Source organism: Bufo gargarizans, chromosome 6 (assembly GCF_014858855.1).
Source record: "Bufo gargarizans isolate SCDJY-AF-19 chromosome 6, ASM1485885v1, whole genome shotgun sequence".
Classification (NCBI taxonomy): Eukaryota; Metazoa; Chordata; class Amphibia; order Anura; family Bufonidae; genus Bufo; species Bufo gargarizans.
The window spans coordinates 184,759,691-184,777,088 of record NC_058085.1 but is presented as its reverse complement, the minus strand read 5'-3'; the positions used below and the strand labels follow the sequence as shown (position 1 = coordinate 184,777,088).

Below are 17,398 nucleotides of genomic sequence, written 5' to 3'. Positions count from 1 at the left end.
GTTGAGTGTTGTAAGAAGAATGGGAGATGTCACACAGTGGTGAAAATGGCCTTGTCCCAACTTTTTGGGGATTTGTTGACACCATGAAATTCTGATTCAACATATTTTTCCCTTAAAATGGTACATTTTCTCAGTTTAAACTTTTGTTCCGTGATTTATGTTCTATTCTGAATAAAATATTAGAAGTTGGCACCTCCACATCATTGCATTCAGTTTTTATTCACGATTTGTATAGTGTCCCAACTTTTTTGGAATCCGGTTTGTACATTGTCAGGTTTCCATTATGTTAGAACAGCGCATTTAAGTGCAGCTTTGAGTGCTGACAGCAGGGGAACAAGGCGCACTAGGAAAATAAAATAATAGCGATTTGGACTACACATATGCATTGCTGAAGATAATAGTCCAAAATCAGGGTGACAAATTCCCTTAAAAACTCCCATAGCTAAGATGGCAAGTGACATGGTCGTGGATGACACCCTGATCTCAGCCTCATAACACAGGATTGCCGTAGTTTGCATGTTCTCATTGTAATATGATCTTGAGCCCCTACATGGCCTTCTTATATTCCTTTTGTTGTAAGATACACTGAAAGTTCCTCAGTAATAGGGCCTCTGGGGTATGTTAAACATTTGCAAAACCAAATGCCAATCCAGATAATATCAGACTGGAGAAACTTGGGTTCAGTGTTGAAAATGATCTTGAGGAGCATTTGTTATACTATACTGGAGTGGTTTATAACAATGTTTAATTGGAAAGCAATTGCTGCTATTGATGTTATTATTCAGTCACAGATGGAAAGCCTTAAAGCCTATATTAGGCCGGCAGATTTTCTGCCAGATGATCGCTAAAGAGCGTTCGTAGTAATGCTTGTTAGCGATCATCTGGCAGTGTAATGCTGCCGCCGATTACCCCGATGAACAAGCAAACACTCGTTCAGGTTGAAAGATTTAAAAATGATTGTTTGCAGGCGACGGATCGTGGTGTCTAATCCCAATCTGCTGCCAGCAAACAATGATTCGGTACAAGGAAGAGCTATGGTATAATGATCGCTCCTCTCTATTCTGAGGAGGAGATCTCTGCATTTAATAGCCGCGGTCTCCTCCACTAGAGAGCAGGTGATTGACGGGAAGTAATGATACCTTGCCAACAATCGCTAGCAGAATCTGGCTGTCTCATAAATGCAACCTTTAAAAATATATGGTATCTACTTGATAACTCAATTAGATTTGAATTTAGTGGGATATTGTCTCTGATGAGGTTCCCACATACAATTATTGCCACAATTATTGGACAGAATGTCCTCATTATATCCAACATTATACAATTGCCAGTACTTGCCAGCTGTATGTGTATGTAGAGCTCATGTGCATGTCCCTTATGAAACAGCTGTCTGCAGATGAGTTGTTGGCTTATTTTATATCCAAGTCATGTCTCAAGGCTTATTTTAAGAGCTGGACATTGACTAATAGGATAGTTGCCTTACATCTGGTGGCATTAGAGGCAGAGCTTGTTAAGAGCTAATTTGCATCCCTTCCCTCCCAGAATTCCAGAGGAGCATGTATGGCCTATGTCTCCTCACACTGATTAAGGTGCTCTCTGCCTAAGGAAAGTTAGTTCCCCCCTTGCTCGGACACAGGCCTCTAAGCCAGTTAAACCAGTACTCTCTGCTTTGCACTGATGAGGGGCAATCATCCTGAAATAGCTGTCTGCAGATGAGGTGCTGGTTTATTTAATATCTAAGTCATGTCTCAAGGCTTATTTTAAGAGCTGAACATTGACTTATAGGATAGCTGCCTTACATCCGGTGGCATTAGAGGCAGAGCTTGTTAAGAGCTCATTTGCATCCCTTCCCTCCCAGAATTCCAGAGGAGAATGTATGGCCTATGTCTCCTCACACTGATTAAGGTGTTCTCTCCCTAAGGAGAGTTAGTTCCCTCCTTGCTCGGACACAGGCCTCTCAGCCAGTTAAGCCAGTACTCTCTGCTCTGCACTGATGAGGGGGCAATCACCCCGAAACAGCTGTCAGCAGATGAGGTGCTGGCTTATTCAAAATCCAAATCATGTCTCAAGGCGTATTTTAAGAGCTGAACATTGACTTATAGGATAGCTGCCTTACATATGGTGACATTAGAGGCAGAGCTTGTTAAGAGCTCATTTGCATCCCTTCCCTCACGAACTGATATGCAGTTTGCCAGTTGCCACACAATACACTTTGATCAAGGCAGCAGCGCACGCTACGAGCCGGTCACCATTAAAACGGGTCTGCGGCCTAGCAATTAGAGGATGCGATCAATCATTCTAGCTACACTATAGCAATACGGTATGTACTAGTTTATCCATTATGGAGCTTTTTATCATCTGTCCTGCTTTAGTACAATAGGCTCCTTTAGACCATGACCCTGGCATTTTCATTTTCTCTCAGATACCTGAGCTCATGGTATATCTGTTTCTGATTTTCTGTTTATTTGGCTGTACTTCAATGTGAGCACTTATATCCCAGGGAGATGATCCTGCAATTCCTTTATGTAATATTGTACAGTACCTTTTCTTCATTTTTTTTTCATGTATTTCATATACTGACTTGCCTGCAGATCAACTTAATCATACATTATGTAATCATGTGACATCATGTGCCATATTATATGCTGTTACCTTACTATATATATTTATAAGACTTTTTTGCTATATTTTCATTTATAGGCCGTGAACAAGGTCCAGGCTGAACCAAATCATTGGCCATGCTTTGCTTAATACCTTTGGATGGATACAATAAATTCCTAATTGCAACATATCTTGAGTGCCGTGATAATCTAGATTTTTATTGTATGTAACTTTTATCACTGAGCACTACCTTATTTTAAGTGGAGTGCCAACCAGTCCCCCCCTACTTAATCCAACCTTTAGACCCGTTTTATGGAATAAGGATTGAGAATGAGTGTTCATACACACATTTGTTCGCCCAATCATTGGCTTATCTAAGCTTCCCACCAATCAGCTGATAAACAAGCACACACTCATCTGTCAGTAGAGCAGATTACTTAAATAAAAATAAATGTTTGTCGGGATACCTCCCTGTGTAAAGAGGGGATGTGCTGCCAACAATATGCAAACTGTATGGGCGGCATGGGGGATGAACAATCAAAAGAACGATTGCTTCCTCCACACAGTATTAATCAGCCCATATGAAGGACTCTTCAAACAAGCTCTGATCGTCTTGTTATAGTGTCACTTGGCACTCATTTGAGGCTGTTGTCAACCTATGTAAAAGGACCCTTATTTAAAATAACGCCAGTAGCAAATTGTAGTCCTCTTATTGGATAGGTCATCAATATCATAATGGTTGGAGTCCAACATTGCACAATTGTGATCAGTAGTGTAGGGCGCGAATATTCGAACAGCGAATATTAATCGCAAATATCGGCACTTCAAGAATTTGCGAATATTTAGAATATAGTGATATATATATTAGTATTTTCGAATATTCTAGATTTTTTTTCATCTGAACCCATGATTCCTCCCTACTTCTTGCTTGTGGGCCAATGAGAAGGCTGCAATGACTTTGTCTGAGCTTAGCAACATCCCTAGCAACCAATAGGAAAGTTGCCTACCCCTTATTATATAAGAACCTCCCAGCAGCCATTTTCTACAGTTTTTAAAAGTTCTGAGAGAGACAGCAGTGTCATTACTGTGCTCTGTGCTTTCCACTCATTACATTAGATAGTTAGATATCTTATATATATGTAATACAGATAGTTAGTGGGAGATAGTCAGCATAGGTTAGATTGTGATATAGTGTAGCTGATAGGTTGCAGTGCAGGGTGTTAGGTAGTGTGATAGGTTCTGCTGTCCATAAATATAAGCTACAGACATAGTGCTGTGATGTCACAACAATACATAGTGCACCAATCGGTAACATGTAGTCAGACCTGCTAAAATGTGAAGTTTCACATATTGAGCCTAAATATTTGCATCATCATTGCCGATTAGCGCAATTGTGAATATATTGGAGCTCTCTATCTGCATATAAAGCTATTCTAATGTTCTGCCGTGCCAACCATTTTCTCCAGTCTCAGTAAACTTCTAGCAGCTTGGAAAATGTAGCAAAAGTGACCCACGCCTGTATTGCGTGCACTTTACGTAAATATTACATTGCCGATTTTCGCAATCAAGAAAATAAGAGTGAATTATCGAATTTGCACTAGGCACTATACAGTTATGCAGAAAATTCTAACATCATTTCAAACTTTATAATTATGTAAAGATGCAGTTAGATGGATACCTAAAAAGCCATCTAATTGTGAGGATCAACTATAGGAAACCTTTATACAAGGCAAAAATGCTTCCCTTCTATCAGTATGCTGGTACTGTGTAAGTACTGTATTTACTCGTATTCGGTTAGAGGATTCTCCATCCATGGTGACCCACTGTTTAACAGCCTCCCTGCATCACAGCTTTCTAACCTTTAATCTCCTCAAATACTGCTGTGAGGATAACAACCTTGTGCCCACAATCAGTGCTTGTTTCCATCTAAAATGTAGTCTCTCTGCTGGTTTCCACATTAAACTTAACATTATTAGCAATATTTATTCTACAAGTTATTTAAATCTGGTAAAAGTGTGGATAAGACATACATTTTTCTGAAGACTCCATGTAAGGTGTTACATCATTTTAATGCCACCCTAGATGTGTACTTATATGCACTTGCACTTTTTTGTATTTTGTACCAGGGTGATGATACTATTATTTTATATTTTCCTGCCTATAGATGAGAGCTCCTCTGTCATCCCATGTTCACTCGAGGAACATAGTGTAGTTGCTGGAGTATCACACCATGTTGTATTGTCAGGCTTGTGAACAAATGTGTTGGAAGGCAAACAGCTAGCCCTCTTTCACACATCAGTGAATCACAAATGTGTGGACTCCATGTACCCACTCATTTTAATGTGTTTATTCACATAAAAGTGATTTTTTTTTTTACTGGAAAAAAACACAGACATGCACTATTTTAGCCCCTGATGCAGACCAAACACACCCATTGAAGGCTATGGGTCTTTGAAAACCGCTGACACATCACGGATGGCATGTTTGGTCCTTGCCGTGGTTTTTATGGATTGTTGTTAGGGTATGCTTTGGAAATTTATTTTTAAGATAGGAGTATACATGGAATACAGATAACACACAGATGGCAAAAAATACATACAATGACCAAACACAGATCCTTCATGGATGAACCACTGACCATCTAGTTACAGATGTCATTATGTACAGGGACGTGTAAAGGAGAGTTAATGTGGCAAATCCAACTGGTATGTATAGTAATATTTGATTAATTAAACATTTGTCTAATCCCTACATCCCTAACATTTCATATCTGATGCTAAAAATCACCATATATATTTTCTAGGAAAGACTTCAGAAAAATCACAGCACTCCCAATCTTGAGAGTACAGGCCTGTAGCTTGAAAAAGACCTGCTGTGTCGAAACATCGCTTTTTTTGGTGATAATAAAGAGAAGGATTTGATTCAAGATTGGGAGTGCTGCGATTTTTCTGTAATCTTTCTTGGCATTTAAGGGGCCCTTCAGGCTGGGGCCTGACATTGCGAGCACCACTGCTTAAATTTGTAGTAAGTGGTGCTGTCCTTACTCTATTTTTGGCATATATATTTTCTAGCCATAAGGTTAGGGCTACACGGTGACACTGGTCACGCAACAGCTGTTACATTTGGGATGGTAGAGAAGTGATAATCCTATAGAAATTAATGGGATTGCAGTGTGAGTAGAAAAAAATCCAACCAAAAACCTGGCTGTGACAGCGGTCGCGCGACTAGTGTCCCATGTGCAGCCATAGCCTAAAGCAATTGTCCAAGAAATGGCTGGAAATGCGCAGTCAGCAGATCAAAGGTTTAGGTGGGTTATCACTGTGGCTAGTAATTGGTTTAGAAGATGTTCAATGATTTCCCGTGGACCAGGAAGTAGAGAGCAGGTGGGACTGGATCAGAGAAAGAATAATGAAGGCCAGGGATTCCATCATGTAAGCAATGCATATATTTCATGTTAAACCATTCTGTCCATTTTAAAAAAGAAAAAAAAAAAAAGAAAGAAAGAAGAAAGTATGCCCATAGAGACAACCCCTTTAATCTTGTTGTTCAGGAATTAATGTTTTTTTTATTATTATTATTATTATTATTATTTAAATAATGGGAAATTGATAGGTGATCAAGGCTAGGGGAAACTCACTATCACTAGAGCAAAGGAAATCCACAGAGCTCTGCTCTCATCAGTGTTACTGAGTTGCAGTACCAGACATTACCACATGGATGTGAATAGTATCACATTGAATATTATAGTGAAGTTGTGCATGATGGAATCACACATGAAATCACATAAGGTAAGACTGCCTTTTCTTAAAGAGATGGTCCACCATTGGTTTATGTTCAGAGATGTGCTTTAAACATTGTCTAGCTTTTACATGTTCAACACCATTAATGCCTTTCTCTGAGAAACACTACACCCTTGTTAGTGAAGTCTTCTGCATGATGTTCTGGTCCTAAACATGGTCATTGATGAAAGTGTGTATGACCGTACGCACCCACCGCCAGCCATTGTCCATGTGCTAGTTTCTTGCACGTAGCAGTTTTAAATAAGGACTGCTGTTGGATACATCTATTCACATGCCCCTCCATCTGTGACTATGTTTAGGACTGCAATGCTGTGAAGTCCTAGCAGAAGACTCTATTAACAAGATGGTGGCACTTTAAGGTGTAATGTCCTGTAGTTTGGAAACACATAACGTATGCAGTTTATCAAGTCAAACCTAAGAATAAATCCATAGTCCCTCTTCATACGTCTATACCTTTCTGACTCTGAAAAGTGCACAAAAAACTGCAAGCGTGATTCCGTGTGATTTTTATCATAATTTAATAATCTATATGTGAATATTCTAGATAATTGTGTTTACAAAAAGTGGGTGGATTGTTTTCTGAATATAACATTTTTAATTCACTCCATGTTTTCTACTTCCTGTCCTGGCTCTTTAACTTACTCCCTTGTTTGGACACAACAGCATTGCTAGCCTTTAGTCCAGGCATCCTCAAACTGCGGCCTTCCAGCTGTTGTAAAACTACAACTCCGACAATGCCCTGCTGTAGGCTGTTCGGGCATGCTGGGAGTTGTAGTTTTGCAACAGCTGGAGGGCCGCAGTTTGAGGATGCCTGCTTTAGTCAGACCATTCCCTGTGGCCAGAAAGGGAAGGAGGATCAGTGTTTCAATCTGAGCATCACACATTACACTGACAAGTCCAATGCTCTTCTGTGGACATCTTTATCTAGGATTTTACAGCGATTAATAGAGCTCTCATGCTGTTATCCCAATTCTATGAATCTACTATTATGCTAATAGATGCCATATTTCCCTAGAAGCACCAGTAAACTAAACAATGGCTTATGTATCTACTGTACATAGTATGACTGGTTAAGAAGGACAATAAGGGCTCATGCACACAGATGTATCCGTTTTTGCAGTCCGTAATTTGCAGATCCGCAAAACACGGACACCACCCGAGATACTGTTGCCCTTCTTTTTTTTTTACTTTCACAAATGTCCTATCCTTGTCAGCAAAATGGACAAAAATAGGACATGTTCTGTTTTTTTTTTTTTCAGGGCCGTGGAATGGACTTACGGATGGGTCAGTACACAGGTGTGCTTTCAGCCGTTTTTGCGGCCCCATTGAGATAAATGGGTCTGCATTCGATCTGCAAAAAATGAAGAGCGGATGTGGACAAAAATTATGGCCAAGACATGTACTTTATGTAATTTATCTTCCAAGACATAGTACTACCAAACTGAAAAAGAAAAATAGATAAAAAAATATTTCAAACATGTTTTCTATGAATATTGAGTTTTAAAAATACAGATTTCTGACAAAAGTGTCCTTTTAATGTAAAATGTATGCGGTGCAACTCTGCACCCACCAAACCTATCATTTATTAATCAAGACAATAGCCTTGGCTCTGTGTTTCCATGAAGAGACACTTTGCTATGAGAACATCATTTTTCAAGAAGAATTGAGAACATTTGAGAAAAGAAAAATCCCCGAAGAGAGGAATCTCTTGCATAAGAACAGTACTAATGTCGATCAAAGGGAAAAAAACAGGACAGATTCCCTCTTTTATCATTCCCTCCCTTCCGGAAGGCATTTTTCTGTCACTTGCACCAGTGGTTATTGTGATTTTTAGTTTCTGTCATAGAGTAGGCATCGTGTATAGATGTATATTTGACCTGCCTGTAAAATGTGCAAACACAAGATGATCATAACCAGTGACAAAATCTTTCATAAATCTTATCGAGACAAGCTTTCTTGTTCATGGATCTGTTGATAAGATGCCACAGTTTTATCTGCATACACGACATCTTGCCTGCATTTCTGTCATATTTATTCACTCGGCGTTCCCGGTTTGCACTGCACTCGAGGCGTGTCCTTTGGAGATATGCAGAGATCTGTACTCAGCAAAGCCGGGAAGAGAGAGAGATAACACTTCTCATTCATCTCACAGCACATCTTACATTCCACATTACACCTTTCCAGCACATATTCCGCCTACAAGACATTTCTGCTCAGTCTTCTAAGTATAATCATCACTATCTCCGGTTTTATCACATTTCCATATTGCTAGAATGATCTGACTTTATTTAACTCTCCTGATTAAAATACAAAGCTCTGCAGATGAATTTTCTCACTGCCTCCAATCTGCCTGTGCTGGATGCAATTCACATCCCGGACGTGTGTTGTCTAGCAGCAGATAATTGTAGCTTCCAAGGACTGCAGTTGTAAAATGAATATGCTACTGAATCATAATAAGACAGGTCACAGGCGAAATTACATAGATTATGTGACCAGCTCTACAAAGTGACATTAAGGCTAATGTCACACAAGCGGTTTTGTGTCCGGGTGCGGTTTACAACAGGCAGTATGTTTACTAAATATTTGTCTTTTTCAGGGAAAATCGTAGCATGCTCCATCTTCATCAGTTCTTCAACAGGACTTGGCCGCTAATGAGTCAGTCTAGAAAAACTGAAGGACGTTTACTTTCCATTGATAGTATGGCAGATTCTTAAGACTGAGATCCACTCCAAAATCCACTTAAAATGGTTTACATTAGATGGCTAGTTTTTGAGATGGAATCTGCGACAAATATTTGATTGGATCAGCCTTTGGTCTCCCCTGCGTGTTCCACAGGAAAAGTAGACATTACATTTTTCCAATATGTATCTCTGCCATATAAATGTGCCCATATGGATTTATCTGAAAAAGACTATGGTGGATATTTCACATTTTATCTTTAGTATTGTGTCGTAAAGTAGGCAACTCCTGCACATACTGTGTATTAACAATTTCTTTTAATAGAATTGTTAGCCCCATAGCTGCCCACTTCAGTGGACGTCCCTCACTGCTCACCATCACTCTAGCCTCAACTTACTATCCCTGATTCAAACCTGCCTGTAAGATTGTATTCTTGCCTGTGTAGGTTATTTTGTTTCTGTCAGTTTGTGTAGGTGTTACTGTACGTGGTTTACTTGGTCCTGATTCAGATTGTTCTTGACTACTCCATTTGATAACTACCTGTCCTGACCCATGCCCGTTAACCTGTATGGCAAGTTCTCCTTTAGTTTTGAACTTGATTTTGTAAAGGCGGGTCTAGACGGGCTGGTGGGACAGCCAATTGCTGGGAAGAAAGCCTTCCGTCCTGGCAGTCTACTGCTCGCTTAGTGAAGGAGACCACTGCAGCGATCTTCACAGTATGAGGACGAGAGGTCGCTATTGTGATCGCTCATCCAGATACAGAATCATTGTCTCTGGGCAGCAGATCACTGTTGAGACAGCACAATCTGCTGCCCAGAAATGATGATTGAAGAGCCTGCACGAACAGCAGGATCACCCGATGAACAAGCATTTCACTTGTTCATTGGGTGAACGACAGCACATTTACATGGCCAGATTATCGGGAACGAGATTGGCAGGAATGGTCGTTCCTGATAATTGGGCCAGTTATTGGTGCGTGTACCTTAAGGCTCTACTTCTGTCCATAGTTCTAGTGTCACACTTTCAAACATCCTCTTGAAGCCTCTTGGAAATACCCCAATAAGGGGATTAAAGATTAGGCAATTCCTTAGGCTCCATTCCCTACTTTAGCCCTAAGCTAAATTTGTTAGCAACACAGTGAGTGAATCTGTGACCAATAAATGTGAAGACCAAAATTGAAAATTCTGCAGACACCAAAGTTTTGATGTATGGCTTTTAGTAGAATTTATGGTTTTGTGGGTAACAAATGTAATAAAACTGCTTTGATCATTCTTGAGTGGCAGCTCACCTAACTATGTATAAGCCCCACTTCTTTCCATAACCACATTGAACATGGTTGCAAATAAGAAGTAATTCATGAAATTGGGGCCAATAGATCTGTCCATATATGTCTTTAGTTACATAGCTCCTGAAGATTAAGTTCCTCTTTGCTGTAAAGCATAACATATGGGTATATAACTTTTGGGGATGATAGTTCTGAAAGTCATTGACATGATTCCCTTAAGGCCCCATGCCTTGTGCATTGTGTGCAGAAATGTTCTGCATGTAAATTAACCTGCAGTACGGATTGGGAAATACAAAGGATGTTAATACTTTGTGCGGACTTTCGTTTCACATTTCATTCTTTGTAATTCAAAGAGTGAAATCTGCGTCAAATCTGCAACTATATTTGCATGTAAGGCTACTTTCACACTAGCGTTTTTTGCAGATCTGTCATGGATCTGCAAAAACACTTCCGTTACAATAATACAACCGCATGCATCCGTCATGAACTGATCCGGTTGTATTATGTCTTCTATAGCCCTGACGGATCCGTCATGAACACTATTGAAAGTCAATGGGGGACTGATCCATCTTCTATTGTGTCAGAGGGAACCGATCCATCCTTATTGACCGACATTGTTTGTCAAGACGGATCTGTTTTCTCGCACCACATCACAGACAGAAAAACGCTGCTTGCAGCGTTATTCTGTACATGATGGGGACACAACCAAACTGAACGGGATGCATTTTGGTGCATTCCATTTTGTTTATTTCAGTTTTGTCCCCATTGACAATGAATGGGGACAAAACAAAAGTGTTTTCTTCCGCTACTGATATCTTATGATGGATCTCAATAGCGGAATTGAAAATGCTAGTGTGAAAGTAGCTTATAACACATTCTTAATGGAAACCCAGTGAAATGTGCACAGAAAATAAGCATAAATTGCATATTCATTCAAAAACTTCTTAGGGCAAGGCCACATGGTCAGGTTTTTGGATGCAGTTTTGTAAGCCAAAATGAGGAGTGGATCTTAAATAGAACAAAAGTATAAAGAACAGATAGGATGTCTCCTCTTGTTTTAACTCACTCCTGGTTTTAGCTTCCAAAGCTCATGCAGAAACCTTACTGTGTGGCCTTACCCTTATAGTAATAACGGAGGAACAGAGCAACATAGAGCTATATGAAAAGATGCTACATTTTTTATTTCATGGGGAATGCAAGTAGTGACTACACCTGATATGTCAGGAGAGGTGATATCTCCCCTTTATAGGTGTAGATTTAGCTTGCAATTCACATGCATTGCATGGTGTCCCCCAGTGCAGAAAGGTTAGGGAGACATATTTGACATATGCCAAAATGAACCCCAAAGGAATATTATTACTACTATTCCTATTTTTGATTACTATATTGTCATCAAGTCTTAACAGAAAAACCTGTTGCTAACGTTAATAAAGCCACCATGTTGTTCTTCATTTGATGGTGCCTTATGCCTCAGTCGAGGACACCACATTATCCCACACTACCCAATTGAACACAGAAGGTACTGTAGGTACACCATAATGAATTGTTTAGGGTCTTACGGGAACTAATGTATATTATAATACTTCTATAAACGTCAAACACATTGCATAGGACAAAAAAAGATTCAGCCTCCAACATTTTTAGCTTTGCTTGCCCCATAAGATATTTTAGATATGATATTTTCCACTTTCCCCTTAGGCTTTCTCTTCAACCTCTCTTCCTTCGAGAAACATGGCAGGTGAGCTTTTTCTTTTGCCTGTAACAGATGTTGTAAAGTCAAATGTACCCGTCCATCCTTTACCATGATGGAAGGTTACAAACCTTAATTTAGCCTGGTTCTGCTGTGCTAATTACCAGACACACATTAGCAGAATCACAGTAGCTCTAGGGCACAATCTCTTGCATAAAATAAAAATCACCAGGTGTATCTATAGGAAGAATAATGGTTCCCCTATAGAATTTCTCACATTACTTAGCATTTTGGAAACAAACCACACTGTCTATAGGAGCTTCTCATTACTACTGCAATAATCTTACATAATGATATGTTAATTCTAAGTATTTCTTTTCAGTAACATTGAATTCATTGCTTTTCTCTACATACAGTTCACGGCCCAGTAAGCCAGCACAATATTATGGCAACATGGCAATTGAAAAGAGTGATGACTACCCCTGGTGGTTTGTGCATTACATATGTTCTTATATTTAATACAGCATACATGCCTGATTCTCATAACCATGTAATGCTTACAATTAAGCACAATTTGGGGTGCAGACAACATACGGTACAGTAGCCACGATTAGTCATTGGTGCAGAAAGCATATACAGTATGTAAAGATACAACATACTGAGTATTAGTGGCTGACAAAGCTGAAATAAACCAATTATATCATATGACTCAATATACTTATATATGTTATGTTATTAATATGTTGTGTATTTTCAGATTCGCCATTCAGTCGATTTGCTGTTGTATTTTCCATAGTTCTCTCACACATTACAACATATGGACATTGTTTTTCGGTGCTTAGCTGCATGTTATATTTCCATTCACTTTCATTCCCATCCACATGCCCTAGTAGCCATCCTGTTATCACTGATATGTTCAGCTCCATCATACAAATACACAGAAGAACTAGCACGACCTGCCTATCAAACAGTCTTGATGTGAAGGATGCCAGGCTGATCATTTTTATCTGTATGCACACGACAGAGCACGATCCATGATAACCAGCCACCACAACAATGAAATCGAAAAGCAGCAAACTTGATGGCATACACCAGATTGAACAATAGGCTTTTCACCCTATGCGTTGGGCGTCCCTAGAGCAGAGGAGAGATGCAGATGTTCCTTTGGAAGATAGACATTTCCATATGCTACAACTTGACAATTAGACAAAACAATAGCAGCATATCTTGTATCCTGGTGTTGAAAGGCTTCCTCTGACCACCCCATCTGTGTTCAATAGAACATCTTGTCCATACTGAAACCTCCCTGCATCCTATCTAATCTATGGCTTGCAGAATTACCAGTGCTCTGCCCAGAGTCAATGTCTGCCCTTCTCCGCACTTCTTAAAATTAATCTTGTGTTAACAACTCTCTGCTGCCTCCTGAAAAGCTCCCAGTGACCAAGATGAGACTGCTAATCTGTTGCAGTTGTTCTGTGCTGCCATTTGCATTTTATTTCCTGACAACAGAGGGTGTAGCCATCTAACCATTAATTATTTATTAATCAGGATTCTGTCTAGTCTCGACACGACCGCCATCTGGGGAAGTAGAGATCATACAGAGGGTCCTCCCTTAACATTGCCGATATGCCATTTATACAGTATTTGCAAATATTTCACCTTTAATTGTTCTCGCTTAACACACACCAAAAAAATTAAATGGAAAGACATCTGCACTTCGTATGGCTCATTAACTTAAAATCATGCATTATGTTTTTCGGCAGAAAAAAAAAGAAGGAAATGATGTGTTACCTGCCAAGCGAATGCTAGAAGAGGAGACATTGCTACAGATTGCTAAGACAAGTCTAAATATATTATCTAGATATTTTATCTAGAACACAGACTGACCCATATACAGTATCAGTAGCATGGCCTGTGCTCACATTCTCCCTCTATCCCAAGGGCAGAAATCAAGTGAGATGAAACGACACCCAGCAAAAAGACACAAAATCAAAGTCAGATCCAACTTACAACAGGAATAGACATACTGCAGTTTATCTGTCATTAAATGATTACTTGGATGGATACATGTTCCCCCTCCTCCCTCACTGAATGGAAGTAAATACATTTGCTGGCCGGTGGTGTGGACTTATTGCCTTGTTTGCTGGGGTGATTTACCAACAGCTTTTCCCAATTTCCCATTTCTCGATCAGTTGAGTAGAATTTCCTCTACAGATGGGTTTATGTATCCTGAGGCTTATGAACAAATGGATTTAATCAAGGAAAAATAAACAACAAAAAAAAGCATTGGAATGAATAAATGATATTACTGAGTCCTCCAGCAAAGTAATCACAGATTATCATCCAAGAGACACAGCTGGGATTACCATTTCAAAAATGATACTCAATAGCTTTTACTGTCATAAACATCTAGAAGGCATATCAAGGATTGCTCAAATCCCTCTAATAACACAACATAATCAAATCCTATTTTGGACTTATTTGGAGAGGTTGCTTGGTTTCTTCAAGACTTCCTCAGTTGCCCTTGTCCCAAATAACCTTCATAGGTTGCAGGGTTGTCATCTTAAAGGTTAGAAGCATTTCAAGTCATCATCCCCTCTTACAATGCTGACATTTGCATACCCTATGTACTAAAAGCCACCATATTCAGCCTTATAGGTATATTAACGACCGTTCTATACCCAGAGGAACATCTGCATATGAATGGGTGATGGAACCATCAGATATGTTAATAGCCGTTCCTGTGCATCTCATAGACCTATCTTGTAGGGCTCCTATAATAATATAACCTGGGTGAATTTAATGATATAACAAATTTTGGCTAATGGAAGACCCTATCTACATAATCTAAATTGTGTATATGATAGGGAAAAAATATAAGAATATCTGTGTGACAGTTTGATTTTTATCCGATCACTTCTATTTTTTCTCATTGCGGTGGTTTTTCCCCTCTCTGGATAGTGGGATTTTTATCATTGCTGCAGGATTGAGCATGCATCGCTTGAATGGCAAAATGTCTTGTAATTTCATCTTGAAACTTCACCAAAACATTAAGCATATCTGCAGTGACAGTGCAGTCATTTCACTGTGGCAAAAGAGGGAAGTTAACCCATTATCTGCTTATGACAAGTGCAATGGGCTGCTAAATCCTACTGGTAGTTACTTTCCTAGACAGGATGTGCTAAGAAATGAAATCTTTCACCATACATTTATTATTATTATTATTTTTTTTTTGCATATCACTCAGTCCTATTACACCCAAACCTGTAGGGAATTGCATACACTACTTACGATATTTGGGCATAGTGGTAGTTTCTGGAGTGGTGGTAGTGGTAGACTCCTGAAGACGAGATTGTGTCCAGGACTGGGTGGAAACATGAAGATAAATTTTGGAAGAAGAGGTAGAATATTCCGCAGTGGGCCAGATGGGCATTGGCTGGGTGGTTGGGGTCCCTGGAAGTGGGCGTGAAACAAACGTGGTCGTGCTAAGGGGGGCAGTGGTGGAGATAATTGTAGGAGTGGCGACTGCATGGCGCACCGTTGTGGTTCTAGAGTTTACCCGGCTAGGTACTCTACTTCCTGGGACGCGAGTGGGCGCCCTTGTCGTAGTAGTTAAACGAGTACTAATTTGATTGGGAGTCCTGGTGGTGGTTGTAGTAGTTGTAGTCTCCATACTTTTTGGAAAAGAGCTTGGTTTTGAAAGGAAAATCGGGTCCTGTCCAATACCCTTCGAATCTATTAAATCAGTAGGGACATAATCCTTTACAGATCCCACCACGATCCATTTTAGAAGCATCAGACTCAAACCCAAGCCAATGAATCCAATTAAGAGAGGCACTACACATAGCCATGTTTGCTGCCTGTTCCATACAATGCAGTCACTACATCGCACCTCCCGAGGGTTTGGTGCCCCATCCTCTTCCTCGGTAGTGTTCCCACCTGCAGCCTCTTCAGCAGCTGCCGGACGTACAGGTGCTGAGGTGGAGGCAGCCACTTCACTCATCCTATATTCCTTTCACCCCCCAAAATACATGAGCCTTAAGAAGCTTGATCATCAGCACAGCTCCCTCGAAAGAAGGGGGGAAATCTCTGCATTCAAATGTCACTGATCACAAACAGATAGCATTCCTCCATGAGATTCTTGTACAGAGCAAAACGCCAGCAGCAGCTGCTGAATCAGCTAAAAAATTCCATCCATCCAAGGTTTAGCAGAATATGCATCCCCGCATCCCTTCACTTTCCGTTTCTTTTCCTCCAGCTTTCCATAGAAATAAATTAGAAATAAACCAGCCTTCTATTTTTTTCCTTTTCTTTCCAAGCATCCGTCTGTGTGTCCTCCTTGTCTATTCCATTAGCAACATTCCTGCACACGGGAGCTGAGCTGTCTTCCCTCTCCTTGGCTTCCCTCTATCCACAGAACAGATGCACCAGCGTTCTTCGCCTGCTTCTTTCAAAGGCGACAGAGCAGCAAAATGCACCTGTTATTCAGCAGTCCCTGCAACCAACCCTTGGCCAGCACTTTAAGAGAGAGACCAATCCGCAGCTAGAGCTAAGGAGAGTCTGAGCTCTGGAAGCCAGCAGCACCAGCAGCATAGACACCAAGACTAGCATTTAGCAGAGCACAGAATAAGCCATGGAAGAGACATTCACCACGTAAAACCCAGCATGCAGGCACACATGCATGTATATGGCTGGAGATCCATTCATGCTGGGGTTCTGAATAGAAGAACCTAATGGAATAGTAAGTAGCATCTCCGGCATCACTTCAGCATGCCTCCAGCACGGCAAAAGGCAGACTGGGCTTTGGGAAAGGCACCTCCCCCTAATGCTTAATGGTAGTTTCTTAATGCGTACAAGATAAATAAATGATCCAGGAGAATCCCACAGGAATTGTCTGCCATAACCTTTTTTTAGCAGGTTTTAAAACCATCTACTAATATAACAAATGACTGCACCCTGAGAAGAAACGCCATAGAGATGCCTGCAGGGTATCTAGAAGGATGTCTACAGCCATACAGGATATAGGATGTGAAAATCAAGCCTGGTAATTAATAAACTGGGAAGCTGAAGCTACAGGACAGGGGGAAAAACCTAATGCCAGGAAAACAGCACGTAGCCGGCGCTGCCGGTGGAAGGGAGGGGTTAACCCTTTCACTGCTAAGGCTGCACAAGTACCAGGGAAGCAAAGGCACCGTTAAACAGACACATGTAACATGCAAACACTCTCCAATCCCACAGTGACAATCCTTATCCTTTTTCATTTGTCACCCTGCCCGTTTGGAAACATATATATTTTTAAAATATTCAAAAAAAACACCCCAACTACCCATGTGTATACATGTA

The 17,398-nt window shown here is 40.3% G+C and overlaps 1 protein-coding gene across 1 annotated transcript in view; it reads right to left on the bottom strand.

The window, feature by feature from the left end:
• The window catches only part of NRG3 (neuregulin 3), a 1,217,439-nt gene extending 1,201,381 nt beyond the window's left edge, over positions 1 to 16,058 (bottom strand). Inside the window, exon 1 of the mRNA XM_044298081.1 lies at positions 15,347 to 16,058. Within this exon, the coding sequence (XP_044154016.1) occupies positions 15,347 to 16,058 (712 nt within the window). The remainder of the gene's footprint in view (positions 1 to 15,346) is intronic.
• Between the last annotated feature and the right edge of the window lie 1,340 nt (positions 16,059 to 17,398).